The following is a 16,635-nucleotide window of genomic DNA, read 5'->3' as shown; positions in this document are numbered from 1 at the left end:
AATTTCTCTGGCTGAAGAACTTTCAAGACCAAAGAGTTTATGTCATGACTCTAGTTGATAAGACACACACAGCTCTACAAAAACAAAGAGCAAGTGGGACAGAAAGAAATAGCAACATGCAGTCTGGAGATAAAGAGGGCTTTTGGAAATAAAAGGGAATTCTCTTTTGAAAATATAAACCAAAATAAACTACTCCTTTTAAAAGTTGCTTTTGGTTATGGTATTTTAGGTACATTAGCAAGATTAATTTACAGCTAAGGCACATGCTAAAAGAGGTGATAATGGCTAAGAACATTAGTGTCATCAAGGAGAGACCTGCTCTGCCTTGTAACAACGGGAAAAGTACCATAGGAGAAGATCCTACTGAGCTAAACCTCCAACTTGTGAAGGGAACAACCCTCAAGGACAGCTTGTTTCTAGAAAGCAGTTGCTTCAGCCCAGGAAAGCTGCACTAAAGTGATGGAAGAAGTATGGATCCGTTCCTGGGGCATGAAAGAGTGAGGGAGAGCCCCAGAGCCAGACAGCAGTGTCAGAGGAGTCCCGTAAGGAGCCTGTAAGAGGCCACTGCATATAGCTGTGATACTGAAGTCTGGGTTGTAGTGGGGGCTCCACGATGGTGGAGATCATAGTCATGAGACATTTGCCAAGGAACACTGCACACAGGGAGTGTTCAGAGAACGCGGCAGACAGCAAAGCTGGAATCATCTAAGTCCTATGGAAATAAACTCCCAGACACTGGACACGGAGCTACACCATTGTGTTTGTCCTGAACTTAGATTTACTCTGGTTCAGTACTTCCTCACTATGTCCTGCTCTGCTACTGTCACTCCAACTGCTTCATTCACGGCCTATGTCTGTCTGTCTGTCTGTCTGTATGTATCTCTCTCTCTTGCTCTTTTTTTCTTTCCCCTTTTCTCAGTGCAGGGTTTCTCTGTGCAGTTCTGGCTGTCCTGGAACTTGTTCTGTAGACTAGGCTGGCCTCAGACTCAGAGATCTGCCCGCCTCTGCCTCAGGAGTGCTGGGATTAAGGGCATGTGCCACCAGTACTGGCTGCTTTCAAATTTCCAGTCTGCTGATACTTCTTTCATCTATTTATGCTCAGCGGTTTTATTTTTAAAATTTCATAATATTTAATTTAACAGAGTTTGAGTGGGAAGAAAAGATAACTAAAAGTGGTAAACTTTTTTATTTTTGAAGATAGTTCTTTAACTGGGTGTGATATGTACACTTTAATCTTAGCACTTAGAAGATTGAGGTAGAAACTAGAAATTCAAAACAAGTCTAGGTCACATGAGACACTGCCTTAAAAAAAAAAAAAAAAGAAAACAATCAAATCCCAAACCACAAAAACGGTACATGTTGATGTATGCATACACACACTAAATGTAATTAACCCTCCCTTCCCCCAAACACCAACAAAGATGTGGTTCTTAAGAGAATTTAGAGAAAATAAGAATTGAAGGGTAAATATTTAGAAAAGCAAACCACCTTACCAGTAGGTTGGGGAAAAACAGGAGGGACGGCTCCAGGTGGTACCGCAGGAGGATAATTTGTAAATATTGGTGGAGGCAAAGGAAAATTCATACCCAAGGAGCCCTATGGAAGTATTTAAAAGCAATGAGACAAAACAACAAGACCTTTCTGTAGAGACTAATTAAAAATCTAATAGTCAGACTGCAGAGAGAGCTCAGAGGTTAAGAGTACTTGCTACTCTTCCAGAGGATGGAAGTTTGATTCCCAGCATGCATGTAGGGCAGCTTACACTGTCTATAACGTCAGCTTCAGGGGATCTGACTTCCGTCTTCTGGTCACTGTATATACACACTCACGCACACATCCATTTAAAAAAGTTAGAACTCATGAATGACTCTTACCAGTTGTTGTAAAGCAAAAAGTGCAGCTCTCTCCTTGGCTTCATTTTCAGAGTGGCACTGAGGCCCATGCACCAGTAAGCCGTTAGACAATTTTACCTGACAAACTGTCATTGTCTAAAAGAAAAAAAAATAATACATTTCCATAAGATTATCTGTCTCAGAACTGAAGTTCTTCTCTTAAACCTTGGCCTAACAGCAGGATTTTCTCATCTAAGTTTTATGTTTCCAGGAAAAATTTTAGAATTGTGTCTTATCTTTCTTTCCTTAAAAAACAGACAAACAAACAAACAAACAAACAAAAAACAAAACAGGGGCTGGAGAGACGGCTCAGTGGTTAAGAGCACTGACTGCTCTTCCAGAGGTCCTGAGTTCAATTCCCAGCAACCACATAGTGGCTCATAGCCATCTGTAAAGGAATCCAATGCCCTCTTCTGGTGTGTCTGCAGACAGTTACAGTATACTAATATATATAAATCTTAAAATAAAAAGGGCTTGCCTTAAAAAAAAAAAAAACAAAGCAAAACAAAAACCAAACCAAACCAACAACAAAATCAAGGTCTCTTTATGTAGTCCCATAGTCCTGGAGCCCTTTAAATAGAACAGGCTGGCCTCAAACCCACAGAGGTCTGCTTGCCTCTGCCCCTGAACTCTGCCCCTCATTAAATTAAAACATTAAATTTACCATCTTAACAATTTTAAAGGACATAATTCAGTATCCAGTTACTTGAATTGAATATTACAAATATCAATAATGTTATATTATGTGTCACTACCATCTACAGAAATCTTTTTAGTCTATAAATATAATTCTAAGATGTACAGTGGCAGTGTATGCCTTTAATCTCAGTAGAGGCAGGTGATCTCTGAGTATGAGGTCATCTCTACAGGCTGGGTTCTAGGACAGTCAAAACCACACAAAGAAAACCTTGTTTCAAAAAACCAACTTCTTAATCAAAAAACCAAAAATCCCAAACCAATCAAACCTCAAAACAAACCAACCAGCCAGCCAGCCAGCCAGCCAGCCAGCCAGCCAGCCAGCCAAGAAAAACAAATAAAAAATCTAATTTAACACTCATCAGTCAATGATTTCCTCCTCCATTCAAGTCATGGAAATCACTATTTAAGTCCATCAGACTTGGCCTGCATTAAGAATGATGCCTATGGGCTCACTCACACTGCAAAGCATCACATTATCCTTTTAAAGTTGAAGAATACACACAGTTTGAGATATATCAATCTTTGCTTATTAAAACTTCTTAAAAAAAAAGACTTCTATGCTTCATCTTGTACAAACCAGGCCATTATAAATGTGAAAGTGCAAATCCTCAGATATAGTTTTCTTTTTCCCAGCTAGGGTTTTTCTGTGCAGCCCAGGCAGCCATGGAACTATAGATCAGGCTGTCTGGAAACTTGCCCTGTCAACCAGGTTGGTGTTGAAGTCAGAGATCTGACTGCCTCTGCCTTGAGAGGTAGATTAAAGATGTGCACCACCACTGCCCTTGTAAAGACTTAGTTCTTTTTTGAGTGTATTATATTCAGAAATGGAACTGCTGTAGCTTACAGTAGTTCTATTCAAAAGACAATGTTTGGAGATGGGTTGGATCTTTTAAGCAATTATTTATTTTTCTGTGTATGTTTTGTCTGCGTATATGCCTCTCTAGTGCCTGGAGACAAGCTCTTGGTTATATAGCCCGACTGACATCAGCCTCCAGGGCTAGATGATACATGTATCATGATGTCTGGGTACATTTCCTTTTTGGATTAGAAATGTCTATTTGGGGCTGGAGACACAGCTCAGATGTTAAAAGCACTGACTGCTCTCCTAGAACTCCTGAGTCCAATTCCCACAATTCCCAGCAACCACATGGTGGCTCACAACCATCTGTAATGGGATCTGATGCCCTCTTCTGGTCTGTTTGAAACCAGCTACAGTGTACTCATAATAGATAAATAAATAAATCTTAAAAAAAAAAAAAAAAGAAATTTCTATTTAAAGGTTTTACTCATTTCTGAGTGAGGTGTTTCTGCATTGAGCTGAACGAGTGATCTTTTCTATTCTGTTGTTACAGTCTGTGCCTCTACATGTGAGGACTTGAGTTCAAATCCTAGTTAGTGCTGATGAAAAAAAGCAACAACTTCCCGAACCACAAACAAAACCTTACACTCACACAAATGTAAAAAAAAAAAAAAAAAAAAAAAACCCAACCTCCACACTATTGTCGGTTTTCTCTAGTGAAAGGTTTCAGTCAATTATGCTCAGTTAGAATTTGTATTTGTAGAGACATCAAAGGCAGTATACTGTACCTGTGTTGTTCGCAGAAAGGAGAAATCTGGTTGTGGCATTCCAACAAGGGAACAAATTCGAGAAAGTTCAGTTACTGGAGTGGACACAGGAGGCATCTGGCCTGGCCAACACACACTATCCACAGATGCCACATTTTGGTATTCATTAGTACCATGAGGCTTGTTCATCTGACATGCTAGCAAGAAAGCAAAGGGAATATCCATATTAATGAGATGGCCTTGGACTGTCCCGGTGTGGTGGTTTGAGTAAGAATGGCTGCTATGAGCTCATACTTGTGAATGTTTAGTCACTGGGGAGTGAACTGTTTGAGAGGATTAGGGACTAAACTGTTAGGCAAACCCACAATTACTTGTAAGAGTTGCCATGGTCATGGAGGTCTCTCCACAGCAATAGAACAGTGACCAAGCCACCAGTTATTACATTTTTATAGCAGATAAAAGGAAAACTATTAAATGGTTAAACAATAGGCTGGGCATGGTGGCTTATACCTGTAAACCTGCACTAGGACAGAGTCTAGTCTGGAATACAAAATAAGATTCTGTCTTCAGGGTTGGAGAGGTGGCTCAGTGGTTAAGGGCACTGACTGCTCTTCCAGAGGTTCTGAGTTCAATTCCCAGCAACCACATGGTGGCTCACAACCTTCTGTAATGGGATCTGATGCCCTCTTCTGGTGTGTCTGAAGACAGCAACAGTGTACTCACATACATAAAATCAATAAATCTTAAAAAAAAAAAAAGATTCTGTATCTAAAAACCAACAGACAAGTTTAAGAAATAATTGCCAAGACATAAATCTAGATGGGTATAGTTTATAAATGGTAATTATCAAGATAAACATTTAAAAACTGGGTTTAATGGAGCACACCTAAACAAAAGTATATTTCAGTGAAGAACTAATCCACTCCATTTTCTGAGACAAGTTCTTTCACTATGTATAACGAAGAGTTTACTAATGTAGACCACCATGCCCTCAAAGTCAGAGATCTACCTGACTCTATTTCCAGAGTTTGGGGACTGAAGGGGTGTGCTATCATATCTACCTGCTGCTTCCTACTTCTGAACAGGGCTCATGACAGTCCAGGCTGCTCTGCTTCCCAAGGGCTGAGAGGATGAGTGTGCACCAAAACCCCACCCCTTATGCAGTACTGGCGTAATCAAGGCCCTCTATGAACTAAGCTGCTATATAGGAGCCTTGAAGCATCTATCACAGAAAAGTGATTAAATCTGGGTCTGGTAGTCAGATCCCTGATTCTAGGTATTTAGGAAGCTGAGGCAGGAAGATCATGATTTCAAAGCCAACCTGGACAACTTGATGACATCTCAAAAACAAAGTAAAAAAGGGCGTAGAGTAGACTACTAGTCTAGCTTGTTTGAGGCCTCCAAATTCAATCCTGAATAGTATTTTATAAAACACAAAGTCACAGGACCAGTTGGTATGATTTAAGTTCTTCACATTTTCAAAATTAAGCAAAATATACTTGTTTTTAGAATTTACCTATTTTGCTTAAAAATGATTTTGATCTATTTCAGGAACATGTCTGTCACTATTATAAATATGTAATCAATTTCCAATAGCTTTTGAGGGCCAGTAGGATGGGTCAGTGGTTGGAACCACCTGCTGCTAAGCCTGAAGGCCTGAATTGAATTCCCAAGTCACACTGTGGAAGAAGGAAAATGATAGCACCAGCTGTCTTCTGACTTCCAAATGGCAGGACATGTGTGTGACCCTGACCCACCCCACCGCAAATGGATAGAAAGTATTTTTAAAATTCCACTAGAAAGAAAGCCTCATATCTCACCATAAAAGTGTAATTTTTTAAAGACAGGGGTTTCTCTATGTAACCCTGGAGGTCCTAGACTCTCTGTGTACACTCAAATTCAGAGATCCACTTGCCCCTGTCTCCAAGTGCTGGGATTAAAGATGTGCTACTACAGTTTGCTTCTAATAGCCTTTAAACTTATTAGTTATCCAGTATTTATTGGTTTTCTGTGTTAATTTGACACAAGCTGTAGTTATTACAGAGAAAGGAGCCTCCCTTGAGAAAATGCCTCCAAGAGATCCAGCTGTAAGGCATTTTCTCAATTAGTGACCAAGGGCGGGAGAGCCCACTGTGGGTGGTGCTACCCCTGGGTTGATGGTCCTGGGTTCTATAAGGAAGCAAGCCAGTAAGGAACAGCCCTCCATGGCCTCTGCATCAGCTCCTGCTTCTTGACCTGCTTGAGTTCCAGTCCTGACTTCCTTTGATGATGAACAGCAGTGTGCAAGTGTGAGCTAAATAAACCCTTTCCTCTCCAACTTGCTTCTGGTCATGATGTTTGTGCAGGAATAGAAACCCTGACTAAGATAACTACTGTATATTGGAGCCAGGTTCTGCTTTGGGTCCAGATTTTAATCCTTAATAATTTCAGACTCAATTACTCAAAACTTATTTTTAAAAAATTCTGTGAGGAACTTCTGTTCATTCACTTTTGTTGAAAGCATTCTTCCTGGTCAGTTTGGCAGACTTGACTAAACGCAGTATTAAATATAAGGGTCTGAGGCACAGGACCAATGTGTTTGCTGTCACCCAGCACTGAGCCAGGCTACACCACAACTATACATCCCTGGTAATGTTTTTTAAATAAGTTGACAGCTTTTTTGTTTTTATACTGGTTATTTTAATACTGATATCGATTGAGAGTATCTACAATAGGTTGGAAAGCGCTATTTGGTTTATTCATTAATATCACAAGTTATTTGTAACGATTGTGGTCATTGTATGAATTGGAAAGATAGTTAGAAAAGTTAAGTGTATTTAGCACATACATAATCATTTTTAAATTATGGTAATTCTTTTAAGGCTTGCATATTTATCTGTAATAGTTTAAGTTGTCATAAAAAAGCTTACAAATACTTAATTACATACACAAGCAAAAAACATGTTTGAACAGAGTCCAATTATGTAATTTGGGCTAGCCTTGAACTCCTGTTTTAGGTTCTCAAGTTCTAGGATTAAAGGTGCACATAACCAAACCTGGCCTTAAAAACTATTCTCAGCTAAGTGTGGTGACACAGGTCTTTAATCCCAACACTTGGGGAGCAGTGGCAGGTGGAGCTCTGTGAATTCAAGGCCAGTCTTTCCTACATAGTGAGTTCTAGGCCAGCTAAATCAGAAGTACACTGTGAGACCCTATCTCAAAACAAACAAATCAACCAACCAAACAGAAAATAAACCAAGCAAAGCAAGGTGGCTGGTCTGTGCCTGAAATTTCAGCAGAGCCTGAACTCCACAGTAAGACTTTGTCTTAAAAGATTAAAGACAAAAACCCATTAAAAATAAAATCCAGCAAAACAAAAGGTTTATTAACAAAATTATCATTATCATTTTAAATTGCAGATAGGGTATTGCTATGTACCCATAGCTAAGCAGGAACTCATCATGCAGTGTGGGCTGGCCTTGGGCTCATGGCAATTCTTCTGCATTAGCCTCCTGGGGCAGAGTATGTGTGTGAGGCAGTATGCCAGGCTTCAAAACATAGGTATTGTTTACTTACTTAATTTTTAAAGATTTGTTGTGTGTGTGTGTGTGTGTGTGTGTGTGTGTGTGTGTGTGTGTGTATCTAATGTATGGGTTTATGAGCATGAGGGCAGTTTATGAGGTGGTCAGAGGTGTTGGATTCCCTTGAGCTACAGCTGTATCTGATGTTAACCACCTAATGTGGCTGCTGGGTGCTGTGGTGCTTGAAGTCTGTCTGGTTCTTGCAAGTGGAGTGTACTCTCTTAACCCCGAGCCATCTCTCCAGTCCTATTTCTTCTTTCTTTTATGTGTCATGAAGGTCAGAGCAGTGTGTAGGTATTCTCTGCTATTGTTGTCTATTCCTTTGAGGCTGGGTTAGACTGGAAGACAGCAAGACTCAATCTTCTCACTGCTTCTCTAGTAGCTAGAATAACAGGTACTCATGGGCTACCTGGCTTGTTTGTGTGTGCTTGTATATATGTGAACGGTGGCCTTCATGTGTCACTTTTTTTTTTTTAATTTATTTTATGAGTACACTGTAGCAGTCTTTAGACACACCAGAAGAGGGAATCAGATCCCTTTACAGATGGTTGTGAGCCACCATGTGGTTGCTGGGAATTAACCTCTGGAAGAGCAGTCAGTGCTCTTAACCACTGAGCTATCTCTCCAGCCCCTAGTTTTAAGAAGAGCAAATGGATTTGGTGAGATGTCTTAACTGGTAAAGATGCTTGCTGTCAAGCCTCATGACCTGTCTGGGACATACACAATGGAAGTAGAGAACTGACTCCTCCAAGTTGTCCTCTTGTCACCACACATGTGCTCTGTGCATGTGCCCATGTGCATATACACACATCGAACAAACAAAGAAACAAATGTTTTTCAAAGGAACCACATGAACTGAGCTTTTGGAAATAACATTCACTGTTGGTAACAGGAGTTAACTTACCCAGCTTCTTACTTGGCTTAGGATGTGATGACAGGCCATGCTCATCTCTTCTACTAGAAGAAACAGTGACTTCATTAACAGGTTTCTTCATATCGTTCTTACTGTCGGTTGTGTCAGGGCTATCAATTTTCAGAATTTCTTTAAGCATCCGTGTTCCTTTCTTTTTTTTAGAAAATGATTCATAGGTAGATGGGCAAGAAGAGAATAAACGTTAGACCTGGGTAGCTTATTTATATTTCTTTTTGATTGTCTGAGTTTTATTTTTTTCCTTACTTTTCTTTGAGGTTTGTCCTTATACAGCTAGACAAGAGCTCTATCTAGTACTGGACTATCTCCCCTTTGTTCTTTCTGTTGAAGAGTTCCTGATGTTAAAATTTAAGATGCTTGGACTGGAAGGGCATTGACTGCTCTTCCAGAGGTCCTGAGTTCATTTCCTAGCAACCACGTGATGGCTCCCAAACATCTGTAATGGCATCTGACACCCTCTTCTCATGTGTCTGAAGACAGCTACAGTGTACTCATGTACAAAAAATAATAATCCTCTAAAAATAAGATGCTTACTGAATTCATCTAAGACAATTAGATGATCAAAGGCTGAAATATATTCAGATTTCAAAGTACAATTTACCCTATTTAACCTTTAGCCTATTTAACAGTAGCAGTGTTTAAAAAGCAGGGCTCTGGTCTAATGGGTAAGCAAAAACAATCCCCCACAGAAACAACATAAAAGGATGGCTAAACTGCTCAAAGCAATCCTGGCTTCCCTCACATGATGATGAAAGTGACGCAAGGTACCACCCAAGAAGAGGCAAAGGGTTTGAACAGATGCACATGCACGTGTGGCTGAACATACGAACCATAGCAAAGGACTGCGGTGACAGATGCGCCTCATCTGGAGGCTCTCCATGCTGAGGTAACTGTACTTCACTCTCCTTAGAGATATTCAGAGATGCTAAAAAGTTCTCAATTCCAGAGTGAGGCTAAAATAGTAAATAATGTGTAAAGATAAAAGTGGAAAGTAGTAAAAAGCTAGATTTTACTCTAAAAATTCAACTTTTAGTCAACCATTCTCCTAGATGTAAAAGTTTGAGAAGAGATAGAGGATAAAAGGTTTACTTATTTATTTACTTACCTTATGAACTGCATTTGGGTAACTAGTTACAACCTTCTGGGCTTCTGAAGTTCCTGGACTTTCATTTCTCTTCAATAGTTTAATATTGGCAGACCCTCCAGAAGTCTATACAAAAGAATAAGTTTTTCTTGTGCTAGTAAATTTATAGTTACTAGTTAATAATATTCTATATAAATTCAGCAAAATATTCTATGTACTGCATTCTCTCTATTTATTTGTCTTTCTGTGTGCATGTGTTTTACCTGCACATATGTCTTTATATACCATGTAAATAAGCAGTCATGTGGGTGCTGCGAATGGAACTCAGGTTCTGTGGAAGAGTGGGCAATGCTCTTAACCAGTGGGCCTACTCTCCAGCCCCAAGCACTACTTTCTTTAAGGAAAATGGCCATAAGGAGAAAAGAGAGGAGAGAGACTAATAACTTGAATAGGAATATTATCATCATTTTCCTTAACGTGTAAGTAAGATTTAGATTTCCTTCAATGCTGCATACAGACAGTAACCACCGACATGGTCTGTACATTTGTGCTCTTCACCTCAATGAATAACCAGCTGCAGATGAGGTCATGAGGTGGGACTCTCATGATGGGATGAGCAGTTTTACAGAGAGAAAAAGGGCTGAACAGATGGCTCAGTGGTTAAGAGCACTGGCTGCTGTTCCAGAGGTCCTGAGTTCAATTCCCAGAAACTACATGGTGGCTCAAAGCCATGTATAATGAGGCCTGGTGCCCTCTTCTGGCATGCAGGCATATATTCTTGCAGAACACTGCACACAATAGATAGATAGATAGATAGATAGAGAAAGAGAGAGAGAGAGAGAGAGAGAGAGAGAGAGAGAGAGAGAGAAAAGGGCCCTTTCTTTCTAACATATCAGAATTTAAGACAGGAACCTCTACCTAAAGGTCAAGAAGAAAACAGGACATAGAATCTTACCAGATCCTGTCTTTTAGTACTGTTGTTTCTCTCAAACGTATGCATCTTATTTCACTATTTTATGTTATTTTGGCTGGGTATAGCAGCACCTACCTCTAACCTCAGTACTGTTTTGAAGGTAGAGACAGAAGGATGAGGAGTTCAAGGCTAGCCTAAGTGAGTTAAGAGGTTAACTTGTGCTACATGACAACTTATCTAAAAAATATTTGATCCCAAGTCTGGCCACTTTTTGTTTTTTGCAATGGCAGAAACTGAACCAGCGCTTTTCACACAGCAGAGAAATGCTCATCATGAAGAGATGTTCCCAATCCAAGAGATCCATTAAAAATGCTTATTAAAGTATGGTATGTATGCATAAAGATATACATAATTATGTATGTCCAACTCTTTGATTCTTCCCTCACACATCTACATGCTCCCTATTAAAGACTAGAGACTGTAAAACAAATAAAATGTATGCTCTCAGCTCTCCCATTCTAACTCTATACAGTTTGATATTTAAACTTTGCTACCAGTGTATTAACTTAGATTTTTGTAAACTTCAGGGAATCTACTAGAATCCCACAGTCAAATGGACTCAAGATAAGTACTGTCAACTTCTGAGGGGGGAGACTATTTCCCTGGTCCTGGGACAACTCCCTATTCCAAGACCATGGGCCTAAGAATTTCAAATATGCACCAATTTTTTTTTGTCACCCCTAAAACTCCTATCTTTTGCTCCAGGTGTTCTTTCAGAACCCACATCCAGGAAAGCTCCCAAACAGTTACCCACAGTTATTTTGGCTTAGCTTCACAGACTGTTTCAACTGGGCCTGCACTTTCCTCGTAGCTTAATGTCCCACAGAACCTGAACAGCAGTAAAACAACCAGCTCTTCTTGGACTTGGGCAGTCCCTACCTGGCATAACCTTCCCCCAACCCTGAAATTTCCAGCCCAGGGGCTAGGTTGTCCTCTCAGGGACTCCTCCCTATATAATCCAGACATTTTGGTCTCTTATGCTGCCCTGTCTTCTTCTCTTCTTTCTCTGCTTGAGCTTTCTCTCCTTCTCCTTCCCATCCCCATGGTAATTTCCCTGGCCTCAATCTATGTGGCCAGTGAACATGCCTGCCTGAGAGCAAATTCCCAATAAGCCTGTCTTTAAAATATTCTAATCTGGCTTGAATAGGCTCATTTCACTGGTGGAGAAATAACCTTTATCAGTATGTACAAATAGATACTCCCACATATTTTATAACACATGAGCAAAGCTCTAAGTAACCAATAGTTTGTTTCTATTTTAGAGAAAAAGTTGAGGTCGTTAAGAATTGCTCAAGACCACTCACTTCTTTAAGTGTTAAAACAAAGATGACACATGTTTCTATTCTAAACTGTGGACTCCAGCTGTATAGCCCTCCATCCAAATGACTGACTATGGCTTTTACTGCATTCCTTATGAACTGTTGAGAAGGCTGCAAAATTCACTAGATGCTATACAACAACCAAGTGCATAAAAAAGAATCCAGCTATTAAAAATGTCAAAGAAAGATTACCTGTTTATTAGACAACTTTTGATTCTGACACTCGGCTTTAGGACTCTTATATTCTTCCTTAACTGGAGACAAGAAAACAGAAAATTCGGGAAGTGAAAGTACTTACTAAACACCAGTTAAAATCATCAAGTATTCACTACAGTAAAACAGAATTTAAAGGATTTCCGGGTGTATAGTTTCCTCCTGTGTCTGCCTCCCTCTCCCTGTCCCTTCTCCCTGCTGTCGATGCTCACATCAAACCCAGTGGTAGTAATTCTAGGAAAGTGCTCTACAATTGGGCAGAGCCCTAAGTGAGAAGACATACGAACTCAAGACATTTATAGTCCAGAGGAGACAAAGAAAGCCACTTGCAGATAATGAGCTGCAAATGGAAAGTGGACTTGGTGATCTCTGTTGGGCATTGAAGGGTGTTAGGTTCTCCAAAAGGCGGTTAAGGACTGATCTTAAACTTACTGGAACTACAGGAGCTAGTGAGTTATAATCTGGCACATGGAATTAGGTTGTAAGCAATGGGCAAGCCAGCACAGAAAGGTAATCTGATCAGAATTATGATTTAGTAAGATTAAATTATGAGCAATACACAATTGGCTACATAAAAGGAGAGAAAGACAGACAAGAAACTTCTTAAAAGTTTTATTTTTGAAGTTGGGTGGTGGTGGTGCATACCTTTAATCCCAACACTGGGAAGCAAAGGCAGGCAGAACTGAGCTCCACACCAGCCTGGGACAGGACTACACAGAGAAACCCTGTGTCAAAACCACCATGACCAAAACCAATCAAACAAAAAGAAACAAAAATAACCAACCAACCAACCATCCTCCACAAACAAAAAAGTGTTTTGAGCCCATGTTTGTATATGTATATCACACACATAAACACACATATGATATATAACATATATATCACATATATATACACACACAAACACAAACACATATATACACAAACACATATATACATAAACACATACATATACATGTAAGTGGAGGCAGTATGTCAACAATGGGTTTCTTCCTTATTTCCCATTTTACTTTTTGGATAGGGCTTCTCACTGAACCTGGAGTTTGCCCACTCGGCGAGACGGGCAGGCCAATGGGGTCCAGGGATCAGCCTGTCTTCACTCCTAAGTCCCCTAAGTGTTAGAATTACAGACAGGTGTGCTGAGGATCTGAATTCAGGTTTTATTGTTTGATTTTGAGACAGAGTCTTGCTCTCTATCCTGGTTTGTTCTGGAAATCACTACGTAGTTCAAGGCTGGCCTTGAACTTGTGGCGGGGTCCTCCTGATTCCATTCTTCAGAATGCTGGGATTATAGGTGCGTACCATTTCATCATTCCTGTTATGGGGAAGCCACAGGACAATGGGGACATAAACACTTGAGAGATTACCTTTGTAAGACCTAGGCAACGAAAGGATATAGAGATGAAGGGGTCAAAGGAGAGCAGCTAGTGTGCGATTTCCCACTGTGTCGCACACACTAGGTTCTACAGTTGTTCTATCCACTCTTACCACTGGATTGTTTATGAAGCCAGAGTGGAGAAGAAAGAATACAATCTGGGCATGGTGACACATGCCTGTGACCATGGCTTTTAGGTAGTAGGTACAGGTGTGTCAGCAGTTAAAAGTCATCTGTAGGTACATAGTGAGGTCCTGACCAGCCGGTGTAAACAGCACAGCCAGCAGCATAAAAACAGGTGAGAAGAGAGCGGAAACCAGATAAGGGAAGAGGACAAAGAATGTAGCAGGACATGAGGAGGGCAGTAGAAGACAGAAGGAAGGAAAAAAAGGAAGGAAGGCAGAACAGGAAGTAATCTTATAAAAAGGAAATGAAAATGTTAGGACACATGATTAGCAAACCTTTTTTTGAGATATAAAACCCACATACTAATCTACATCACTGTGTATAAAACAATCTCAGAAAAAGTTTTACTGCATTTTCATTAACTATACAATTTTTTGCTGATTCATGGGGATGGAAGATAAAATAAGGCTGGATTTGATTTTTGTGTGTTGTGTACATGTGTGAGAATATATGTAACCATATTAAAATCTACAATTAATATGTTAATGAATAATAGGAAACAAAAATTTTCTACAAAAAGAACTCAGACCCAAGTCTAGGTGGTTTTCTGGTGATTTCTATCAAATCCTTAAAGAGAAAGTAAACTCTTGAAATATAGTAGGGACTATATCTCAGTTCTATGAGGCTGGTATTATCAACAGTCCCAAATTAAAAATATGTCTTATGAATACATGTGCAAAAACAAAAACAAACCAAACAAACCCTAAAAATACTAGTAATCTGACTCTTCAAGCATGTCACAATGATTATGACCTAGTAGGATTTATCCTAAAGATCCAAAGTCTGCTCAGCATAGAGAATACAATTGGACATATGAGATAAATTGAACAGAGAATCAACAAATACAGCAAAAACAAAAATGAGTCAAGGATGTAGGGGTGGGGATAAAATGGAGAGATGACTCATTCAGGACTGTGTCCGCTGCATAAGCCTGAGAATCTGAGCCTGGATCAACAGCATCTCTGTAAGAGCTAAACCTGGAGGCATGTACCTGTTACCTGGGGGAAGGAAGGGTGGAGACATATCTCTGGAGATCATTGGCCAGTCACAATGAGTGACCTCCAAATTTTGTTAGAGATTAAAAAAATAAGGCAGATAGCTGGGCGATAGCACATGTCTTTAATCCCAGCATCCGGGATGCAGAGGTAGGTGGATCTGTAAATTTGATACCAGCCTGGTTTACAGAGCAAGTTCTAGGACAGCCAAAGCCACAAAGAGGAACCTTGTCTTGAAAAGCAAAACAGAACAAATCCAACAACAATAATAAAAACAAAAGAAGGTAGATGACTCAGTAAGATGGCTCAGTGGGTAAAGGTCCTTCCTTGTTGCTATGGTGCAAGAAAAGAACCAACTCTTGTAAGCCATCCTCTTGACTTCTACACATAGCCACAAAATAAATGTAACAAAAAGTGTAAGGTAAAGGATGAAGAAAGAATGAGGAAAATACTTGATATTGGACCCATATGTGTCTGTGTGCACTTATAGAAACATCTACATGAACAATAAGTCCTCATAAAAGAATATAAGGCTGTAGGTATCTAGCTCAGTGGTATACTATTTGCCTGGTGGATATGAAAACAGAAAAAAAGAAAGGAAAGGAAGAGAGAAAATATTTAACACAATTTAGCTCCTCCTAGGTAAAAATAAGAATTGAAAAAATAGAGTGTTTCCCCATCAAATAGGGGACACTGAAACCCAGAGCTAAAAATAACATGTGATTGTAAAAGACACAAAGTTTACCTCTAAGATCAAGGTTAGGCAAGGTTAGGATTGATTTTTAAATACAAAAAAATTAACATAGCCTCACCAATAATAGTATCAAGAAGAATAATGTAGAAATAAATTAAACAAAAACAGTCTAAGGATTGTGTACTGTAAATGATGTCAGTGGAAAAAAATTAGAACTAAATAAATGGAAAGGTATTTGTGTTCTTGGGCAGGGGAATAGTGTAGTGTTGAAGACAGTCCATCCAAAGTGATCTATGAAAATTCCAGGCACAGTTTTTGCAGAAATAGATAAATTATGAAAAACTCATATGGAAATGCAAAGACCCAGAATAAATAAAACCATTCTGAAAAAGGCAAATATGGGGGACTCAAAATGGTCTGATTTTTGTACATAATGCTACAGTAAGGAAGACAGCATGCTGCTTGCATAGATGTGTATACATTAGCAGATTGGAATGGAGGACAGAACTTACCCCAAGGAGGTCTAGTCAACTGATTTTTAGGAAGGGTACCGGGAGAACGCAATGTGGGAAATAGCAGTCTCTCTCACAGCTGTGCTGCAACAACTGGGCATCTATCTGCAAGAGTATTAGTAACCTTCTTCTTCCCTTCCTCATGACTGCAGACTAAAGTGATGGTCTCTGCCTCTGTATGTGTGGACATGTGCATGTCATGGCATACATGTAGGTCTGAGGATAACTCTGGAAACTGTTTCTCCTCTTCCACCATGTGTGTCTTGGGGATTGAACTCAAGTTGCCAGGCTAGAATGGCAAGAGCCTTTACCTGCTGAGCCATTTCACTTGCCTGATGAATTTATTTTAAAGTATGAGTATATTTCAACAAAGCTGTTTCTTTAAAAAAACCCATCAACCAACCAACCAACCAACCGCAACCAACCAACCGCAACCAACCAACCGCAACCAAAAAAACAACAAAGAGAAGATAGCACATAAACACTTCTCTACCTTAAAACTTACATTTTCGGTGAGGGTCATGTTTTCTTTGCTGATGTCTGATACTGGGGTCATTAAAGCCAGATTTGTGAGGTTCAGTTACTTGACTTATTTCCTGAGGTAGAACTGCACCCTGAAAGGTAAAGTTCTCAAAA

At 39.7% G+C, this 16,635-nt stretch overlaps 1 protein-coding gene across 1 annotated transcript in view; it reads right to left on the bottom strand.

Moving 5' to 3' along the window:
• Positions 1–16,635, bottom strand: part of XRN1 (5'-3' exoribonuclease 1) — a gene marked incomplete at its 5' end in the record, with an annotated part of 97,112 nt that overhangs the window by 6,175 nt on the left and 74,302 nt on the right. Inside the window, 8 exons of the mRNA XM_080934935.1 lie at positions 1,494–1,596; positions 1,875–1,988; positions 4,179–4,354; positions 8,622–8,781; positions 9,479–9,601; positions 9,754–9,858; positions 12,217–12,278; positions 16,505–16,613. Of these exons, the coding sequence (XP_080791061.1) occupies positions 1,494–1,596; positions 1,875–1,988; positions 4,179–4,354; positions 8,622–8,781; positions 9,479–9,601; positions 9,754–9,858; positions 12,217–12,278; positions 16,505–16,613 (952 nt within the window). The remainder of the gene's footprint in view (positions 1–1,493; positions 1,597–1,874; positions 1,989–4,178; positions 4,355–8,621; positions 8,782–9,478; positions 9,602–9,753; positions 9,859–12,216; positions 12,279–16,504; positions 16,614–16,635) is intronic.

This window comes from Micromys minutus (assembly GCF_963924665.1).
Source record: "Micromys minutus genome assembly, chromosome: 21".
In the NCBI taxonomy this organism is placed as follows: domain Eukaryota; kingdom Metazoa; phylum Chordata; class Mammalia; order Rodentia; family Muridae; genus Micromys; species Micromys minutus.
This window is presented reverse-complemented; position numbering and strand designations above follow the sequence as displayed.